Here is a 21,496-nt window from a genome sequence, read left to right on the forward strand (position 1 = left end):
ATGAACATGCCGTGTGGTTTCAACACAAATATTTCTGAAGTGGATGTGTGTTTTTATATTAATGAATATTTTACAAACAATAAGGCTTATCATCATCGTCCAATAAATATACATTTGTAACACAGTGGAGAAATGCAAGTGTCACAACAGTTAAGCTATGTAGGAGCATGCACCAAGGTAAAAAGTCCAAATACATAAAGAAAACGTACAAGATATAAATGTAAAAATCAATAATATTCACGATTTTTGATAATTAAGGAGCTAACTCAACTTCTAAAGAACATATTTACTGGCAAGGTAAGCAGTTACCTCTTGAAAAACAAACTGCTTGATCAGTCACTTACATTCTATTAACGAAGTCTACAAAATTCAGTAAGAAATCTAAAATTATGCCGCAAGCTTTCTGATTAAAACGAGAAAGCTAAACAAGGAGAGAGATAAACACATAATGCAAATTTAGAAGTGAATTTATATAAGTTTAAGTGTATTTTGAGCATGTTTGTCTCTTAGTACTTCATATTTTAATCAGCAGGTATTTTTTTTATTTCTGTCCAAAGAGCTGCATTTCAAGTCAAGTACTAAAGTAAAAGTACTATAAATGGCTTATAATAGTATCTATTTATAATTTAGTGCGTTAACTCAGGAAACCCCGTCCCCATGCACACTTGTTTCTGTCCCTAAAGAAATCTTGCCCGTTACAATATGGCGGACGTGCTGACGTATTGTTTGCACAGGGCAAGAAAGCCGGTATATACTCTTCCGTGTCTAGGCGTGGACTATTTTATGTGTATAGGCAATAAAAGGGAGGCCAGGCAGTCAAAGTCCTGTTTGGACATGAAGCTTCAACATTACCTTTGGTAGTGTTAGGGCGATTAACACTCACTGTTTCCGCCTTTGCGTAAATCCCCCAAACCTCCGAATACACAACGTCGTGCGTCTTTTCCAACGCATAACGTTAGAAAAGAGAGTGATGTCATCTTTTGTTTCGGTTATATCAGCAGGAGCGTTTCTGATCTCAGTTCCAGCAAAAACGAAACACTTTACTACCAATCAAACAGTTCTTCCCTTTTTATTAAAACTTGGAATTAAATCTAGTTTTTTTAAGAAAGAGAGAGGAAAAAAAGAAATAAGCTTACACTCTCAATTTAAGGGTTTTACAAATCAGCACATAAAATCATCTAGTCTCGGAGCTTAAGTTTAGATTATGTCTTGTGATTTGGAGTACTGCTTTATTTATTGTTATCCAAACACAATGAATCACTCTAGTTTGCAGTAAATGTTTACTGAGTAGTTTAATTTGCAACCATGTACATTTACTTCTCTTATCTATTTTCAATCAACCATTTTTCATCTTTGGCTTGTGATTATGATCGATTGGTTTGTTTTACTTGTCTCTTCTTTCCCATGCCCAGACAAAAGATGGCAGCCAGCGCTTAGAGCACATGGGCATAATCAGGCTTTATTTGCCTGAGTTCAGTTCAGTTTCGATAATCTGACCTCTTTCTATTTGCTCAGCATTACTTTATAAATATGCATTTTGAGTTACAAGATGTATGTTTACATTTATCATTATGCCAGATGAATCCACATGATCTGGCATAATGTGAATTTAGTTGATGATAAATAGCTCTTTGAAGTCATTGAGGCACAAATGTTCTACCTTGTATCAAAAGGCTGTAGAGTTAAATATGTCAGACAGCTGAGGACTACGGGAGAAAAATGATTTCAAACGCAGCGGCAAGCAATATGACTGAAAAAGAAAGCAAACAAGGAGGTGGTGGTGGTGCCATGGCAACCTAAATGTGGGCCTGCAAACCTCAATAAATGGGGGCAACGCTGGAAAGAAGCGTGGGTCAAAATACCTCCAACACAACGTGAGAAGCTGATGAAATTGTAGTTGAGTACTTGTGCTGTAGCAGCTTTTAAAATACGAAGTGTACAGAAACTTTTCTTCCAGTCTGACAAATATTTACATCCTTGTCTCTCTGTGCCGCTTAGATATTATCTTCATTCTCGCACAAGAGGCGATTCATTTTTGGAGCTTCATTTTGAGTATCATTTTCGTTAACTCGGAGTCAGAATCAGCTTTATTAGCCAAACCTGTGTACACAAACAAGGAATTTGAATTCTGTTCCACCAGTCCTTCTTTTTAATAACTTTCTTTACTTGTGAATTTGTTTTTCCAGCGTCTCACATTTAAACATTTACCTTTGCCACATTTAGTTCATTTTGGATCCTCTAACATTGACTGTTTGAGAAAATCGCAGGGTTTGTAACGGAATGTGCATTTTTATTTGCAGAAAATACCTTTCGGGGAAGGTAAGAGAGTTTCGGGGAAAGAGAGAGAGTTAGTCTCACGAATCCCCAGGATATTCTCCCCATATTCTTGGAAATTATCGACATGTTTGCGGAGTTTTGAAACGTGCCCTTGCGATCCTTTTTCAACATTACCTTCCTTGAAGTAATGTTGAAAGCATGACCTTTATTTGCTTTATTTCACATGAAAGAAAGCAGCGCTTTATTTCCTGTTAAGTCTTTAACAAAAGTCTTTTTCTTAAATTTATTCACACCAGGGCATGTGAATAATGTGACTTCATGCTGTCAGACAGGTCCTATTTTAAATCATTACTTTACTATGCAGGTCAGGCAGTCATCAGACCAAGGTGTGGTTACAAAAATAAAATCCAACCTTAAAAATACATGATTAAGCACAGCTAATTCACTATCTAACGGTGATTGGTACTTTTGTTGATTTGGGTGGGCAAACCTTCTTGATTGTTTCCCCAAAGCAGCACAGATTACCAGGAGCCGGCGTTTCTGGGAGAGGAGTCATCATGATGGCTGAATAGCCAATCAGATGAAAAAAGTCACGGCATGTTTGACAACCCAAAAACAAACATGGATTTTTTTTTTTCCTCCCTAAAACTACATTCCTTAGATTAGAGCGAGACCAAAAATGTCAAACCCAGCTCGTAGATGAAACCATCTGCTGATACAGACATTTTTACATTTAAGATTATAAATCCTTGAACGCAGCAGAAGCTCACATTGTATCTGAAATGTCAAATCTTTCACCTCTATAGTAAGTAAAAATGATGCTCAACAGTCAGGAAAAAACAAAAAACAAAAAAACAAAAAAAACGGTTATCGTTATCAGTATCATTAGAAAAAGTTTATTTTATTGATAGGGTTAGAGTAGCATGGGATTTGACATGATAAATTTGAAAAAAATGTGATGTGGGGGTGGGGGGGAGTTACAAAATAAAATCTACATCAAAAGGTCATTTTCATTGGTAAGATGCAGTGATTTGAAGAACATCCGGCATGGGAAAAAATATGCATTTTCTACAACCATTTACATATAAGAAGATAAACTGGAATAATATTTACAGGAAAACAGATTACAGTATTTACAAAGCCAGGGATGGAAGGAAACCAAAGCTCTGCAGAGCTCTACTTATGAAGAAATAAAATAATGCAGAAAAATTGTGAAAATAAAGCGTAGAAGTATTTGGCAAAAGACACTCGAGTGCCTCTAAACTGTCCTCTAACAAAGATCAGCCGCCCCTACAGGTTACAGTCACTCAAAACTATGTAACTCCAGTAGCTTTTCCCCCCTCTGCCAGATTTCAGCAATAATCACAATGCATTTTCAAGGGAAGTCCAAAGCAGCACAAGTTTGTGTGCAAAGAAAAACAACAAAAAAGGGAAATGTTCAATGCTTTTTTTTTTTCTTTTTCTTTTTCCATAAACACGTTTAGAGTCACAACTCAGTGCCAATAACGAAGTTTTCACAGGCCGGTTACAGTTTATTCAAAACAATCAAGAGCAAATCCCTGTACAATTATTAACACACATTCATGATTAAGGCAAAACAAAGGGGAGGTGGGCCTTGTGAAGGTAATTTTATAAGGCATCTATAATCAGTAATAAAATCAAAAGAGGCGGAAGGACGAATTGGGGGAAGGATGCAGTCCTAAAAACACCAACTAGCTAACGGCATGGAGGCCTGTTCCCACCGCCAAACATCGAGCTTCACACATCAGTATCGACACCGGATCCGATTCAACCCTGAGGAAAGAGCGGACTTTATGTTAACTTACTGGAACCAAACGGTCCGACGAAGGTAACCGTTTTACCCTCTCGACATCCCAAAAATAATAATAATAACAACAAAAAATTAAATTCTAAGGCAACACCCATGTGGTCATGGATGAAAAAGGTTCAGTCTTGTGATTGCGTGACTTCTATAAATGACGTGTCAGTGCTGGAGACAGATCAGATGTGTTAACTCTGAACGCTCAGGTCAATAAGAAGTTAGGTTCACCCTCAGCATCACCGCAGGGCGAGGAAATATTAAAAGTCAGTGCTTGGGCATGAACTGAATCCAATCAACTTTCTCTATGCGTCGCTTGACCATGTCTCCACAGTCGCTCGGTTTGCGTTACCAGAGTAGATGTTATTCACCAGTTTGATTTTAAGCGAGGCCGGCTTCCACAGGTGCCAGCACTGGCATCCTAAGGGTTAAAAATAAGAAAAAAAAAAAAAAATAACCAAGTGAATGAGGTGGAGCTCAGGGAGGAGGACAAAGCAGCAGCAGGGATCAGATACCATCCAGAAACCCAGTGCGGTTTCTTGCTTATACCTTTAATACCACAGTTTGCCTAAATACCCTATCCAATGATCAGATCCTGAGCTAACAGGATGAACACTTCCATAAGGAGTAAAACCTACTGAAAATTAAAAAAAAACAAAACAAAAAAAAACAGAAAGTCTAAAGACTGCAAACATCAATTTATGATCTCTGGAGTCCTCATCAGGAAGCGAGAGGTGGTCCGTCCCCATTCACGTCCTCTTACGTTCACAGGCTGCGGGGCGTGGCAGTGGAAAAGGGGGTGTTTGGTGTGTGAATGTGTGTGTGTGTGTGGTGTCATTGGAGCATGAGCTGCTTGAGGTTGTCGTGGAGGATGGTGTCCTTGACGTCCCGGAACACCAGCCTGATGTTCTCCGTGTTGATGGCCGTGGTGAAGTGGTGATACAGGGGCTTCTGCGTGGCGTCGCGCCTCTTGGCCCGGAAGCACTCCACCATGAAGGCCTGCACGTCCGACAGGTTGTGCTCCGTCCCGGCGTACTCGGGAAAGTAGTCTTTGAGTGGGACGAGCTTCACCTTCTCCTCCAGCAGGTCCGTCTTGTTCAGGAAGAGGATGATGGAGACGTTGACAAAGACGCGGTTGTTGACGATGGTCTCGAAGATGTTGAGCGACTCTCGCAGCCGGTTGGTCTGGCGGTCCTCCATCAGCACCTGGAAGATGTTGATGGGCAATTGAGGTACTACTGCTAAAACTACTGTTAGCGCCAACACTTAAGGTAGAACTAGAGAGAGAGAGAATACATTTTCTAAAACGTGCACAGTTGCATTTCTCTTCAGCATATGTTTTAAGGGCGATTTCTAGCACAGTTAGGTGCTAGAAATTGCATTCGGTGCTTCCATTGTATGTTTACAAAGGGCCGATTGTGCCAGAATCTACGTTGTACATGCTAAACTCATCTTAAAAAACAATCGAAACCAGGATTTCACGATTGTTTTTGTGACTTTTCCGCAATCAAAATCACAGATTTAGTGGGGCCAATTTAGAAATATTTGCAAGAAATTTTGCAGTATTTGTATGACAGTCAATGTGACTCGAAAAGCCAGATTGTGCATAAAAACATCATATAATCATCCTGTCGTTAGCTGGTTCATTGTCCACATTTCTACCAACACTTGAGCATTACTGTTTTTACAGGTATTGTGGTTGGCTGTTTAGCAGGTGGCAAAAGGAGGAAATATGTTAATTTTGTGCAATTATACCAAAAGATTTCTAATAATTATTACTTCCACACTGTAAATATGATTATTGCCATGTACCCTGCTGGAATCTTATTATGTTTTCCTATCGATAGAAACCTGGATTAGAGTTTCTGCAAGAGTTTGTTTTTATGCAATGCTTTTTAACAAACCCGAGTCATTAAAAGAGCAATTGGATTGATACCGAGATTGAATTTCATGCAGGCGTACTTTTTAGCACTTGACTGAAGGGACTGAAGACAAACTTAAGCTAAGGCTTCAGATTTGAATTTGTTAAAATGTTAGAAAAGCAATATTCCTCTCATTTCGTGATTACCGTTTTGTGTTTGTCTATCACACAAAATCCTGATGAAATGCACTGAAATTCATGGTTGCAACCTGACAAAACGTGACTAAAACTTTACCGAACGTCATGAAAACAAACAGATTCCTGCTCCGTCTCGTCGGCCGATCACAGAAACGATAGCCTCTTTTCTCTTTACCTGATCGTATTCAGAGGAAGAGACGAGAAAGAGAATGGAGGTGACGGAGTCGAAGCACTCGAACCAGCGTCTCCGCTCCGACCGCTGGCCCCCGACGTCCACCATCTTAAAGGGAACGTTCTTGATCTCAAAGTCATACTCGTGGATGCCCTTGGTGGGCTTGCGGGCCAGGAGGATGTCCTGTTGACTGGGAAGATAGTCCTGCAGAAACAAAACCACAGATATGTGTCAAACATTATATATTCAGAGTTGAATTTCTGCACGAGATGCTGCATTTGCAAGAAAGACAACAAGGAAAACATCCCGGATGCTAATCTTCTCATCAATCCTAGAATCCTAACATCCAAGTTTTTACTGCAAACAAGATTTCAGATAATCTTTCATCATACAACCCAAGACTGGGGCTGAGGTTCCTGCTAATTCTCTCTCCTGGGTTAGTCCTTGTTTTAGCAATGCTTTGTCCAAACCAGACACCAATTCAATGCAGCAGATCAGACAGAGAAAGTTAATAAAAGAAGGTGGATTTAATGATTTGGATATCTAATGTGAATAAAAACGGTCATAAATTCCGCAAACAGCAAAGTCCCATTTTAAGGATGGAAATAACTATTAATAATCTAAAAATATTTGTCTCAGCTACAAACCGAGTCTCAAACACAGCAGAATATTAGCTAAGCCACTTAAAAATAATCTTGAAGAGGAACAGAAAATATATATGCGGCTCTGACGTGAAGATTACCTCAGAGGCTTAGATTTAATGTTCATTTATGTCTTGGATACAAGAATAAACTGCAGTGATTTTATTGTAGATGTGCCCTAATCTACAAAGGGTAAAAATTATACATGCAGACTAAGGGTGTAACGCTACACAAAAATCACAGTTTGGCAAGTACTTGAGTTTTAAAGTCATGGTTTGCTAAGCTTCAAACAAACATACATAAAATTGTTAATTTTTTATTTTATTTTTTTACTTCGGCCTGCAGTAAAAATGATGTTTTTAATTTAGCAAATAAGTTAGATTTTATGATCTAAACAAAAGTGAATAGAACTGACTGGAGGTTTTGTTGGATTTCTATAATGAACAAAGAAGTAAAAGCAAGAATACATTATAAAATAGTATAACCACTTAAAACTGTCAAGGTTAATGTGTAGAACTTTTTTATGAGACCGTTCCCTTTATTAGAGTAAAACATGTTGAAACTCTTTGGAGAAGCTTTGCTATTTTGACAACCCCGTTTACCAGCTGTACCTGAAGGCAGCATGCGCAGCTGTTGGGAAAATCCCCTCATCAACAGGATTTTATATGATATATAGAGTTTGGGTGCCACTGGGAGCCATTTGGAGGTCGGATGATTTTATTTTATTTTTTGCTTGTATCTGTGATGTTAAACGCTAGAATTAAAAGTGGCTTTGTATGAGTGATTAAGTTTTTATTTGTAAAGGAATGTATCCTACCTCTTCAACTTCGCACTTATGTATTATTTGCAGTGTCACAATAACTATTAATAATTTTGCTGGATGATAACTTGTGCCAACAATTACAAAACAGATTTTTCTACTTATTGCCAAATCTATTGGTAATTATTGCTTGAAATGTTACAATTTTCAAGTAACTTATTGATGACGGTATAATAATGCAAGTTGGCTCCATTGAAAACCAATAAATTGTAATTTTGTAAAGAACACTTTACACTGAAACTGGAAGATATCTTAAATGTGCAAACCAAAAACAGTAAAATAAAAACAAAACAACCTGGAGCCAAAAAATAAAAGCATATATTATGTCCGTGTAAATAAAACTTCCCTCAAGTATTAATCAAAATGGAAACCCATTTTTATTTATCATGTGATTAATTGATTAATTGATTGATGCAACAGGCTTACTATTTAGTATCAGTCCTTTAGGTTTGGCTGTAGTGAGATAAAAAGTGTAAAGGTTTTGCAAGGCAGAGTATGGGAAGGATATCCGCTTTTTATGGTGTGTAACGGAACGGCTTAAAAATGTAATTCATGAAAGATGGAATTTGGTACAGTGACAATAGAAGACCTATAATGTTTCATACAAACATATATTTATAAATAATGCAAAATGCCTCAACTCCATGGGTAGAACTTTCCCATTAAAAGAGCAGTTGTGTCAGCTGCAAAGGCGGTTAGGCAACTTCATTTTCATTAGAATAAAACGGAGCATCAAGACCTGCAAACAAACACGCCTGCAGCTTTTCAGTTAACCTCCTGCTGTCTGGACCTGTTGCTTTATTAACTATAACATGTACATGTCTGATCATAAAAGTAAATGCAGGCAGGAAGAACTTACCGGCTGGGAGATCTTCTCTAGATTATCCAAGAAATACTTCACCGACTCGCCCTGCAACGAGAGAGAGGAGGGACTTCTGTTACTTTCACGCCATTCAGGACGTTTCAGATCATTCCATTTGTCAACGAACATGGTCTGGATGTATTAATACATTCATCAGAAGTCAGTTGTGGAGTGGAGGCGCCATGAGAGATCCCTCCCTTCATCTGCCACACACACACACAGACTCATGCACACACAGGAAATCTGTTTGTTTTTTTTCTCTGTAAGCTGCATGTCTGCCTCAGAGTCGAGCTGAAGCAGGATGCAAATGATCGGGTGCTGAAGCAGACACGTGTTCGCAAGCGTGTCTTTGATGTGCAGAGGAGTGCGGCCGGGGTTCTCTGTATGTAGGAGAAGGTTTGGTTATTTTCTCTTTTCCTCTTGAGTCACTTCTGACGCTGGTTTTGTGCAGTTAGTGCAAGTTCAGACACGGAGCTGCCAGGACCAAGGAGCATTCCTTTATCCGAGCGTATAGGGGAGTGCGTTTGTGTGCGCGGATGAGTATAATAATGGATCTGTGACGGAAGATTTTGGCAAGAATTCTCCGAAAAGCAACTTCGAAATATCATTCGGAGTTTCCCTGGGACCCGTCCACCTTGACCACACCTTAAAACTGAGATGTTTAGCATGCTATTTGCATAAAATGCAGCATGAAAGGAAACTGTCATTGTAAAATTCAAATTGGGCCTGATGTAGTGACTGGGTAGTACTCGTGTGGGTTGACAATGTGTGGCAATCATTTCTACCCCGACAACCCCCCGCCCCCACCCTCGTCACTACAAGTCTCTGTCCTAACCTTTTGATCTTTGAGAAGAAAAAAAAAAAAAAAAAAAAAAAAAAACTAGCCCGACCTGAAAAACCTGTGAGTGTACGGATGTGTGTGTGCACAGGTAGAATTACACAAGGGAGGAGCAGGATGGTCTGCTACGACAAGAGAACCAGAAAGAAGGCAAAGAAAAGAAGCTAACCTTCCTCCACGCGAAGCCAAATTAAAATTTTGGCTTTGGGTGGGTGAAGAAGCTCAAATCTGACAGGGATCGGTGGTTTTGAAATCGTCAAAAAAATCAGTTTTGACAAAAAACAGGAAGGGAAACCAGAGGAGCAATAACTCCGAAGTTCAATATGAGTCATCATGGCGCCTGTAGCTAAAGCACGGCTGCTGAAAAAGCAAAACTGAAACACAATATGCAGCAAAGTCAGCTTTGTGGTATATTATTGATCTAATTAAGTCTTCTCCCCCAACTTCCTAAGCACAATTGTTCAGAACCTGTCATGCGGAAAACAACGTAGACAACGGTGGTTTTATGTTGATTATTTCAAACTAGCCGTAGGGGCAAGAGCATTTTGAAATGCAAATACTAAAACAGTACAAAACAGGGAGCCCTCCTGGTGGGAGAACAAGCTGATCCTCACAGATCAATGACAACGACATATTCAGGTTTCAGAAGAATCCACTTGGATTCTCCATTGGAAAAGGCTGGAAAGTGAAAGTGGAGATGTCAGGTATGAGTACAGACGAATGGATTAAATCCAAATATCTTCTGGAATACCACAGAAAATACAAAAATACTTTTTAAGCTGTGCAATTAATCATCACAATATATGTATATTTTGTATTATTATACCTTGGCCTATTCTGCGTTGTAAGTCTGTGCTTATTGTATGATAACCCTTTTGAAAGAGTTTCAAATAGGCTACTGTCGTTTATTATTATTATTTGACACAATAATTATATATCTTATGTTATTTATCCACATAACTACTTCCACAATGAAGCATGTTGTCATCAGCAGTGCTCACGGTGACTCAGCTGACCGGAAAAAGGAACGGGATTTTTAGTTTACAGCAGAGTTGACCACTGATCAGGAAAATCAGACGATTCCAGTCGCGGGCAAATCTATTGGTGCGTTTTCCTCTAGCTTGCCTTGGGAACGCTCAAAACTTTTAGTTCAATTCTTGTCCCCTGCTGGCATCGCGATATGGCACATTCGGTCACATCAAACCAGTCGACAGAAAGGAGCCAGAAAAGTGAAGTTCAGCACCGGATGGAAACCCAGGAATATTATGCTTTGGTCAACTTTCTTACACTTTAAACCCAATTCATTTACCAACACTTCTTACAGTTATCGTCTTCTCAACAAACCAAAACAAGAATATTTCCCAACGAGGATCTCACAAACAATCTGTGGTTGATTAATAGCATTGAACTGTAACTCGGTGTGGAAGTCCAGCTGTAATATGGCAAACCACAGTTTCCTGGAGAGGACGGTGGCGGGAGCTGAAAGGTGTCTCTAGTCTCCACCATCCTCACTTCAGGTTCAGTTTTAGAGCTGCTGCTGGAAAAGGGCTCCAAGCATCACCAGATTCCTCCCACCCTCTCTGTGAACTTTCTGAACTGCTGCCAACGGGCAAACGGTACCGCAACATTAAAAGCAGAACCACCAGACTACTACGCAGCTTCCTGCTTCGAGCTGTTAAAAAGCTGAACTGCTCTTAAGGTCCTGCGCCCATTTTCTCTGATTGATCTCTCTGGTGCTTCGATTCAGTGTGCTTTATCGATTGAACATTTGATCTGCCCAACAATTTTACATTTTGCTGCAAATCATTTGCTATACTATAAAAAAAAAAAATAATTTCATTTGCGATTGAACTAAATCTGAGGTTTTGTGTTCTGCCACAAATGGTCAAGTGATTTTAGGAATTTATATCAATAGAAAGGTATATAAACACATTTTCCCTCCTGATGTCCTAACATATTTTCTTGAACTCCAACATCTTTGTCTCCAAGACCCATTTTGGGTGAAAACAATAAAGGTTTATCCCTGAAGCCAAATACTTCTAATAAGAAAATCAAAAATATAAAATGATGCATTCAAGGAGTGATTTGCAATTTATTCTGATACTATGCTGAGACTAATTTGTCTGACAATTAAGGTCAACATTATGGCTAAAACTGCTAAGTAATATGTTGCATAACAGAATCCACAAGGAATTGTGTGTCAACCTTTTTCTAACGGTGTGTGTTTTGTTTGGATGAACAAAGTCTTAAAAGGAGTTTTCCACCAACCAGTTTCCATGCTATCCTGGTAGAGATGGACCTGGTAAAATCCACATATGGACCAGAGGAAAGAACCACTTTGGGCTATTAAGGTGGGCAACTGCTGAAAACGTGGTGAGCTCCATGTTTACAAATGAGTCAGATTTGTAAATCTGACTCATTTGCGTTCATCTGCTTAATTTACAACGGAAACACAAAAAGCCCAAAGCTTTAACATGGTTTAAAAGTCAGATGAGCTCACCGTCTCTCATCTTAATGTTACGTTGTTTTAACTGTACACGCTTCGCTTGGATAGACCGGAGTCACAAAGTGCACATTGTAACATTTAATGTTGATTTTCATTGAACTTATACAACATTTCCAGTGGGTTGAATGGGCTGAATCAATGAAACTGCAGGGACTATGCAGTCTAAATGTGCCTACATATAGAGCGATGGGCAAGAGAGGTTTAGGTGAGGAAAGAGTCTTGTTGGAGACATGTTGAGTATTGCAGACATTGTGAAAACAAAGTACAATAGAACCCTGGTATTCACATGGGGTTTCACGTAAAATTATGCTGAAATGCATGTATATTTAAAAACCCAGCTAAACATGGGTATAGCTGCAAATTTTAGCAGTTCAAACACCAAATATGCTTTTCTGCACATCAAGTAGAAACCATCTTCAACTAATATACAGAAGCTAATATCTACAGTTTTTCTTATTTCTGTTCTTGGGTGTAGAGCCATAAAATAAATAGCGCTCTTGTACTAGCTGGTTTGCAAATACCAGTCAATAGCGTGGGAACAAGAAGAATGTAGAGAGCACGCTGCGGCACGTTTCACGCATCTACCACGGTGCGATTTGAACCGTTTTGAGCGTTTGACGACGTCAAAAGCGTCCAACAAATAGGTCGGCAACGGAAAACAACCGCTATAGCAATTTTTACGCATCTGACGCGCCTCATGGACTTTGAATGTAAACCAGAAGCGCAAAACGCTAGGTGTAGAGCAAAATGTCAAGCGTCTGCACTCAAAGTGCACACGTGTCGAACTTGAAGCATCTGACGCGTTTTTGACGCACGTAACGCGTTTGATGTGAACGCGCCATAAGACTAAAAGTAGGAAAATTCTTAGAATTTCTGTAATTCTGAGATTTTTCTTAAAATTTTACGTCTTCAGATAGAAGTTATTCAAACCTACACAACAGGGTAAACCGCACATCACTAAAGATGGGAAACTCTGCCATCTCCTCACTTAGTCCTGAGAGTCCTTGGCAGGAAATTTTAGTCCAAGATGGGAGCGCTCTGAGAAGACTCGGAGAATCTTTGAGAACACACACCCTGGTGTTTATCAAGTCATTCAGCCAGTGCGTTGTAGATTTGTTGCTGTGTTTGCGATAACTGAGCATCAACAATTAGCCAGATAGTTGTCAGTTTCACTCCAGAATACGTTTTTAAGGTGAAGTTTAGGGAAATCTTAACGTCTCGTGACTGTGAAACAAGCTCAAACCATTGCCCCTCCACTATTGTGCTCAACACTTGTGCTTAAATGCTCCTCCTAACATGGTGCTGCACATTATGTTCAAACATATCTACTTTGGTTGCATTGTGCAGCCATTGTCGTTTTAGTATGTAGTGTTCTTCTCCCCTCAAACCTCTCTAAGCTAAAGGAGGCCTTTGGCCTATTTTATCTTTTCTTTTAGTTTCTCTGATTATTCATCAGGGAATTCACTGGGATGTCCAATCCTCAGAAGATTGGCGCGCACTTTAAAAGCGTCCACATTCAACTCTGATGCAAGATGGACTTCAAAAAGCTGGAAGGTCACCTTTTTAAACCAGTTCAAAATTGCTCCAGACAGCAAAAATGACAATTGATTAATCAACTTAAAGCAGCAGCACCAGGGTGCTACTTTCGCCCAGATCCGACGGAAGCAGTAAATGATTAGATTTCCCTCACACCTCTGCTACTTTTACTTTATCTAATAATTACATTTTTGCATATTTGTGGTTAAAACTAAATCAATTTAGAAGCAAAAGAGGATGTAGTCTTCCGCTGTGATTGCATAAATATCTATGAAGAGATGCATCAAAATGTGGCTGTATTGTAACTTTAAGAGTTTTGAAAGTCGGTTTTACCCTTCACCACATTTAAGGACATCACCTCCCATTATATATAAAAAAAGAAAAGACTGTGAGAAATTTTTCAATAGTTTTATACTAATGAGCTGAAATGAGGAGTTTTGAGCCCTGAACACGTGTTGTGCAGGTGTGTCCTTGTGCTTATGTTGCGTGAGGCGTGTGACACTCTTAGTGTTTGTGTGTAAATAATGCAGAATAGGAGAGTTTGGACTCTGTTGGTAAGCATAAAGCCGTTTAAAACTGCAGAGCAGATCAACATTCCTGCTCTGATCAACACTTATTCCCCCTCCTGCCTGCAAGAAAAAAAAACAAAAAAACAAAAACAAAAAAAAAAACAAGAAAACAATTCCCTCCAGAGCTAAATCCCACTGAGAACACTCCAGACTTGTGCAACTCACAACTTTTGGCTCATTACTGAAAGCAACTTGGAGAAGTGCGTCTCTCGCTCCGTCCTCGGTGGGGGGCCTCTTCTTTGACTCAAACATTTGTCACATGACATCTCATGAAATCACACACAGACAGGCAGAAAAATGAGGAATTTTTAGACGTGCAGCAGATTGTAAAAGTCCCGCCACACAAAAACAGCGAGAGATCCCACTAGTCGGCGAGACACGTGAGCAGAGCCTCAACCACAGCTGCCACTCTGTGGGAAACGTCACAGTTTGAAAATGTGCTTGAGATATAAGGAGCAGGGAGAGGTGTAAACAGGAAGCTGACTAAATCACATGTCTGACCGCCTAACAGAAGGCAGAATATACTAAAACTAAGCTCGAGATGCAGTGGCAGGAAAGGGGGATAAATTCTAAATCTGTTTCACTTTCTCTTTTTAACTGCCATTTTCTATATGCCTTCATTTCTCTAACAGAGAGAGAGAGAGGAAAAGAGAGAGAGAGAGAGAGAGAGAGAAAAGTCAAACTATAACCACCTGAAAACCCGTTTCAGATTAGCTGATAGAAGACGGTGCTCTGCAGCAATACTGAACAGTTATCAGCGCCAGCCGTCGGAACAAAGAAAAAAAAACAAACAAAAAAAACAAAAAAACAGCACCGTTATCTCCATTTCAGTCGAGTCAAACCTACCAGCTGAAACTCCCTGCGCCGGTCGTATGCGTTCTGAATGCCCGTGTCCGCCCACAGCGCTTTGAGTGCCTTGGCGTACTGCAGGAACACCAGCATCTCCAGCTGCCCGTTTGCCATCTTGGCCGACCGGGTGTCGAAGGCCATCACCCGGTCGCCGTGCTGCTGGTTGTTCTCGTCGCCCCATGGGATGTGCAGCTTCTCCCGCGCGTCCACCAGCACACGCATACCTGGATGGGGGAGGGAGGAACGGGCAAATCAGGACCAGCGAGCACAGAGCCAAAACATTTACTATTACTAATATTATCGTCATGATAATAATAGGGGAGCACAAATTGCAGCTTTCTGGGCCGATCACCAATCAAACGATCTTTAAAAGGCGTATCCCGCCGATTCCGATTTTGGCTGATGCAGATGTTTTTGTCCCAAAACTCACTAAATACAGTTTCTAAGTTGGCAACAGTGGGGAGACTATTGTTAACCGCACACATGCAGACGTGACCTGGTGGGTGGGTCTGTCAGTCAGCTCTCTCTCTCTCTCACACAGCAGAGCAAAGAGAACAGTGGCTTATTTTCAGAACTTTGCAGAGTTAGATAGGATCAGTGGATAAGATAGGTTACACATGCAAGAATCAATGACTCGTCAATAATAAAAGGAATGGGGCCGATTTATCATCGCACCCATATTAATAAAATATTTTATTCGTGAGATGATGAAAGTATTCAACATCATCCTTACAGACCATCGAATCACTACAGGTGTTAAGTATTGTTAGATATCAAGCTGTTTTATACTATAATATTCTGCTATTATGATTAGTTATACAGAATATTATATAGCAAAGCAAGCACAAAATACAAAATGTATTTTGATGCCATTAAATCAGATGCACCAAGCAATTGGACACCAGCTATTCCTTTATTGACCTCATCAGTAACCAACAAGTTAACAATGAAATTCATGTCCTTTTCACAGCTTATTGAAAGCTAACAGGTTAGGGAAACACACTTTGCATAAGAATATTTGATTCTTACATGTTCTGCATGACATCTATGTGTTAGTCTTTAGAACAAAATATAAAACATAACTGATTAAAATTAAAGTAGGCAGAAAAACCTGAAATTATTTTGTATTTGCAGAAAGTTTGTACACCTTTATAATTTTTACTAAAATATTCTCTTATTTAGCTTTTAAAGATTTAACAATGATCAACAGAGGTGATCAGGAGGGTTTTTTTTGGGGCACGTTCAACTGGGAGGAGGCCCTGAGGCAAACTAGGAACACCCTTTAAGAACTTTATATCATTCGAGGCGTGTTGCTGGGGAGAAGGATGTCTGGATTTCCCTGCTCGACCTATTAACCCGGCAATGCTATCTTAGTTAGCCAGAAGTCAATATAAAGTATAAATATACACAAGATTTGTTCATCTGACAAAAGCCATCAATCTATTATCAAATGACAAAACAATTAAGTACTGATGTATAAGCTGCCAGATGCTGATGCTGGAGATGGTTTGAGCAAAAATACACAAGCAGTTTCAGAGACGAACCAATCAGGCTCTTCCTGAGTGATATAAATATTCTGAGGTCCGATACCCCTTTTGACCAACTCATATATTTTGTTCTGAGAATTATTGCAAGCGAAAAATAGGAAAAGATGTGATGAAAGTTCTTAGTTGAGGTGGTAGATTAGTAAAAAATGAAGAAATTGCACAAATATCCCCATTTATGTCCCTAACTGCAATCTGATTTTTATTTAACTCAAAAAAAAAACAAAAAAAAAAGAACTGTATCAAATTGATTGACCAATATGAAGATGCAAGATGCTCTTAATTTTGATTAATTTAATGTATTGGGGGATGGGGGATGTAGTTTTTTCCCCCCTTTAACTTTGCATATCACTGATGAGAGACTTCTTTTCAAACAGGTGCCTCGTAATTTCATATATTTGTAATTTTGGTCGTTTCATTCCATGGAATGAAATGACATTTTGAGACTCTTGGGCAAGCACTAATGTTGAGACTTGGGCTGTCATTTTAGAATATTTACTTTTAGCATAAATTATTTGCAAGGTGAGATTAATCAAATGCAATGTTCAGTCAATAAGCACCAAGAGTCCAAAAGATGCTGTTAAAGCGTCCTTAAGTTTGAAAACCAGTTGGATTCCACTATTCTGCTTCATAAGAAAGGGCAATCCCTGATGACAATAACTCAGGAACATGCGCTGCATTTCATTTATTACTTTAGTTGGAACTGGGATCTGGAAATGACGTCAAACTCACCGTAAGCTTGAAAACCAGTTGGATTTGTTAATTGATATGCAGTCATGGGGCTTAACTAGAGATGGTGCCAGTTCTTTACTGGTTCCATAAAATAACCAGTTTAGTTTCCAACAAATAGGAGCCAAGTCAATACGACACTTTTCCACATCACGTGAACGTTTGGTCCAAGTTTCTGAAAAGTTCACTAAAGGACGCAGTCTATAACCGTGTTCATATTAGATTCCACAAGAAACCAATAATCAAAGGTGAAAATAAATGCTGCTCACACTATGCTTTAAATGCAAAGCAGACATATTGGATGTTGAAGCTCATGAGAGACTTACATTTTGATGTTTAGGGATAAGTTTGTTGATCTTTCATCCAACTTAAAAAGTAAAAATAGAATACTTGAGTTTAACTAATTGTATTATGCAACTAATTGTGTGTTTTATTTATTTTCCCCCCCCTTTTTGGTTTTTACAGAGCAGCACATTTGTATTCATGGTAACACTTGTTAAAAACCAGTTTGAACCACTGAGCTACTCTCCTTATAGTCTTGACAGGAAGTGGGGTTAGATGACCCAAATAATAAGAATATATATGTATATATATATACACACACCAGCAGGCGATTGTTTAATGTTATTTTGGTTTGATCAGTTATAAACTGCCAACTAGTAAGGATGGAGAATAGCGGATCAAACTTTAAACAACAAAAAAGAAAATCCTTATACTCTTAATCAAATTGTGTGATATTTGAGCTTTCTTTTAGTTCTTTTTATTCCTTCTCTTTGGCTTTTGACTAAGATGAGATGTTGCCTTTGATGTTTTAATTGTTGTTTTGTTTTCATGCCCATTTTATTCGTTTTAATGCACATCACTTTGACCAACGATGTTTTAAAGTGCCTTGTTAATAAAATTGTATTGGACTTTTATAGTTAACTTTATAATTAATTTAACATATGAAACAACCAGGAGAAAAAAAATGGTGTCATTGCAATGGGTAAGTCCATGAGTAAGAACTGGTTTGTTTATGGGTATGAAACCAAAGTAGGGTGGAACAAAATGGGGCGAACTGACTCTGAGGCCAGGTAGAGTCCCAGCTCATAATAAGTCACCAGAACATGCAAGCTGGAAAGTCACTCAAATAATTTCCACCATGAAGTCTGAAGTCAAGAAATGTACAGTGCAAGTCCAAGGTCAATTTGTAATGGTAATATGTAGAGATGAACATTTAAAAAGGCCCTTGAGTAAACATGCTAAACTACTTTCCACTATTCTGGGTCAATTTACTCCTTTGCCATTTCATACCCACAAGTTGCAGTTTCATCTCTTTCTACTTTCGTTTCATTCTCAAGCCATTGCTCTATTGTGTAGTGGTGCCCAACTCCTTTTGTTAATGGACACTGCCCTGCAAATATTAGATGCATCCTTTCTCACCTGACTCAAATGGCTGAACTTCCTCCTCAGCGCATCATGCAGCTCTGCAGAGGCCTGGTAAGGAGGCGTTCATTTGATTCAGGTGTGTTGGAGAGGGCATGAATCTAAATGTTGCAGGATGTTTGTTCTCAAGGACTGAACTTGGTCACATCTGATTTGAACTAGTAATACAGATTGTTTTTGTTAAATCCTGAAAATAAATGATAATAAGAGGCTTACATCTCAGATGCAATGGAAACGTAAGCATACGTTATTTTCTAAAGACTTAATACTCCACCCTATTCCCATTGACTGTAATCCTTATCCCCATTTAAACCAGTTCATTCTTACCGATTTCCAGTTTTTGTTGAGGCTTGTTCTGCCCATTCTCATTTTGAACTATTCCTGTTTTGTTTGTTTTTTTCTTGAAAACTTTAATATATGAAGAAAAAAATGTGCTCTGTAGGCCCTTTGATTAATTAGTTGTGTTAAATTCAACTGAAAACTAATTGCAATCATTTCTCCATCAAGGATATGTCCAGATGCTATCAAATGGAGTTTTTAATGATACAAATGGAGTTCTATAATTTGATAAAAACAAAACAAAAAATATCATACAAGAATTGCAAAAATTATTTTTTGTCTATATTTAACTACATAATCACCGATCAAAGTTGATCAAGAGAAAATAGTGTGAGTCCAATCTCTACCCATTGACTGGTTTCTTCTCCTGAATAGCATCATTATGCTACATAATGCAAAGGGGTAATGACATACAAACTGGCAGTTACAGAACTACAAGTAGGTTTTTACAATTTTAATCAATGATTTTAGCGAGACATTGCAGATTGAAAATTATTTTTGTAAGTCTTAAATATATCAAAAAAAATTGAGATTTTGATACTAGATAGTTTCTACAAGAGTCAATGCAAATAAAGTTTTACCAAAGATGCACAGAATCAAGGTTTTCCTGATTGATGCCAATTTCTGTTTTGAATAATCAACTGTTTCAATATTTAAGGATTGCAAATTTTAAAAACAGAAAAAGTAAACTAAACAATAAGTTCACAGGGAATTATCACTCATTCATTACTCATTGTAAGACATGAACAGCTGAAAGCAATCAGATTTTTTTTTAAATCTCAAACATGAATAAACATAATTTGAAATCCAAGTTTGAAGTAAAACTAATGGAAATATTAAACTCAATAAATGATTAGTTGGTTTAAACTAACTATGCAACAATCAGGCTTTTCTTGACCAATACAATTTTAAAATAAAAATAAAAAACCCCATGGTATAACTCTAAAGTTGACCTAACAAGTCCTCATAATAATACATTAACACCTCCAAGATTGAAAGCATCAATTGGGGCAATTTTTTTTATTTAAAAATGATTGAAATTTTAGGGGAAGATGATATTAGGTTATACATTTAATTCAGGAAATACAACAAAAAAATATACGTTTAATTAAATCACATAGAGAAATACTTATCTACATAATTACTAATGAGCAAGTCGTTTTTATTGGTGCTATTTGGGGAGTGGACACAAACAGGAACACCTTACAGAGATTAGTACACTGGTGGGTTATCCTCCATTGAGCAACAAAACGTGGCCGTGGCTATTTGAGCCTGCTAACTCGGTTACAGCCGTGTTAAATCGGATATTTAAACTTTATGTGCCGCAAAAAAGTGTTAGAAAGCCCCATCTGAACAGAAACCCGGCTCACTGGGTGTGCCGACAGCAGATGAAGACTGTTTATGTGTGTCCTCTGAGCAGCCCCAGCGCCGCTCAACAGATGTGGAAACTTTCCCATCCGTTTTAAACGCCTTTCTGGGGCTTTTCTGTCCCAGGCGAGCGTCTCGCTTCCTCCCTCATAAAGTTACCAGTCGTAAAGCAACACAAAGTCAGGTTACCTTTGATAACATTGCTGTAGATCGTTCCTTTGAAATCCTCTCGGGCTTGCTGGTCGAAGTCCTGGCCGTGGATGATTCGCATTTGTTTGAGGAAAGTCGACTTGCCGCTCTCGCCAGCGCCCAGCAGCAGGATCTTCACCAGCCGCTTCACGTACGTTTTCTCCCGGGACAGATTTTTGTCGATCTCCTTGGACTTTCGGATCTGCTCCGCCTCGCCGGCGTTAAGCAGGCAGGGGGGCAAACAAACTTTTAACATAGACCTGGACGGCAGGAAATCCGCCATGTTCGCACTAACTTCATCGATGCTAATTTGATGCGCGTTCTCGCGAGGCGCGAGCACAGGACCAAGCCCCTTCCCTAAACTCAGGAAGTAACCGCTCCTGCTATCAATCTGAGAGCGCGCTCGGTTATGACAACAGGAAACCGCAGCTTCACATTTAAAACGACTGGTCGTATTTTCAAAATATCTATAAAAAACTATAGGAACACTCTATAAATAATTCAATGGTGAGAATAATCAGTAAACTTTCAATAAATCAATGTTTTTCAAATGATACAACACCACTCTCTGCTGGATTATGTTAGAAATTGCGGCTCATGGTTTCCGTGTAAAATAACGCATGATTCTGATTGGTTGATTCATTTTTCCTTTTACATCGGTGTGTTCAAGTGCTGTAGGCTTTCTGACCACTAGCCATACTGTCTTTTGACGTCTTTGACCTCCCATGAGCATGTTGGTGAAACTGCAGTGTCGTTGACATATTGTGAGTGGCAGTTTTATTGACTTTATAATATTATATACAAACAAAGACACCTCTTTCATTATTTACTAGGCCCTACTTTTGCTCGAGATTGATATGAGGCAGCATCAAAACCCTTTACAATATATATTTTTTGTTATTAATAGATATTTCTGAAGAATATATCCTAGATTTGTTGAAACACTTCATAAAG

The 21,496-nt window shown here is 38.8% G+C and overlaps 1 protein-coding gene across 1 annotated transcript; it reads right to left on the reverse strand.

Annotated features, from left to right (window-relative positions):
- Positions 1 to 3,147: 3,147 nt before the first annotated feature.
- On the reverse strand, positions 3,148 to 20,957 carry LOC103151262 (guanine nucleotide-binding protein subunit alpha-13-like). Its single transcript, XM_007571227.2, has 5 exons — positions 20,543 to 20,957; positions 14,946 to 15,172; positions 8,648 to 8,698; positions 6,331 to 6,531; positions 3,148 to 5,302 (listed from the first exon to the last, which is right to left on the reverse strand). The coding sequence occupies exons 1-5, from the start codon at positions 20,823 to 20,825 to the stop codon at positions 4,931 to 4,933; spliced, it is 1,134 nt and encodes a 377-aa protein (XP_007571289.1). The 5' UTR covers positions 20,826 to 20,957; the 3' UTR covers positions 3,148 to 4,930.
- Between the last annotated feature and the right edge of the window lie 539 nt (positions 20,958 to 21,496).

This window comes from Poecilia formosa, unplaced genomic scaffold (assembly GCF_000485575.1).
Source record: "Poecilia formosa unplaced genomic scaffold, Poecilia_formosa-5.1.2 Scaffold7, whole genome shotgun sequence".
NCBI classification, from domain to species: domain Eukaryota; kingdom Metazoa; phylum Chordata; class Actinopteri; order Cyprinodontiformes; family Poeciliidae; genus Poecilia; species Poecilia formosa.

Coding starts and splice junctions, on each gene's coding strand:
- LOC103151262 (XM_007571227.2), bottom strand. CDS start 20,825: ATGGCGGATTTCCTGCCGTCCAGGTCTATGTTAAAAGTTTGTTTGCCC. Junction 15,173..20,542: donor CTACAGCAATGTTATCAAAG/GTAACCTGACTT, acceptor TCCCCCATCCAG/GTATGCGTGTGCTGGTGGAC. Junction 6,532..8,647: donor TAGAGAAGATCTCCCAGCCG/GTAAGTTCTTCC, acceptor TTGTTTCTGCAG/GACTATCTTCCCAGTCAACA.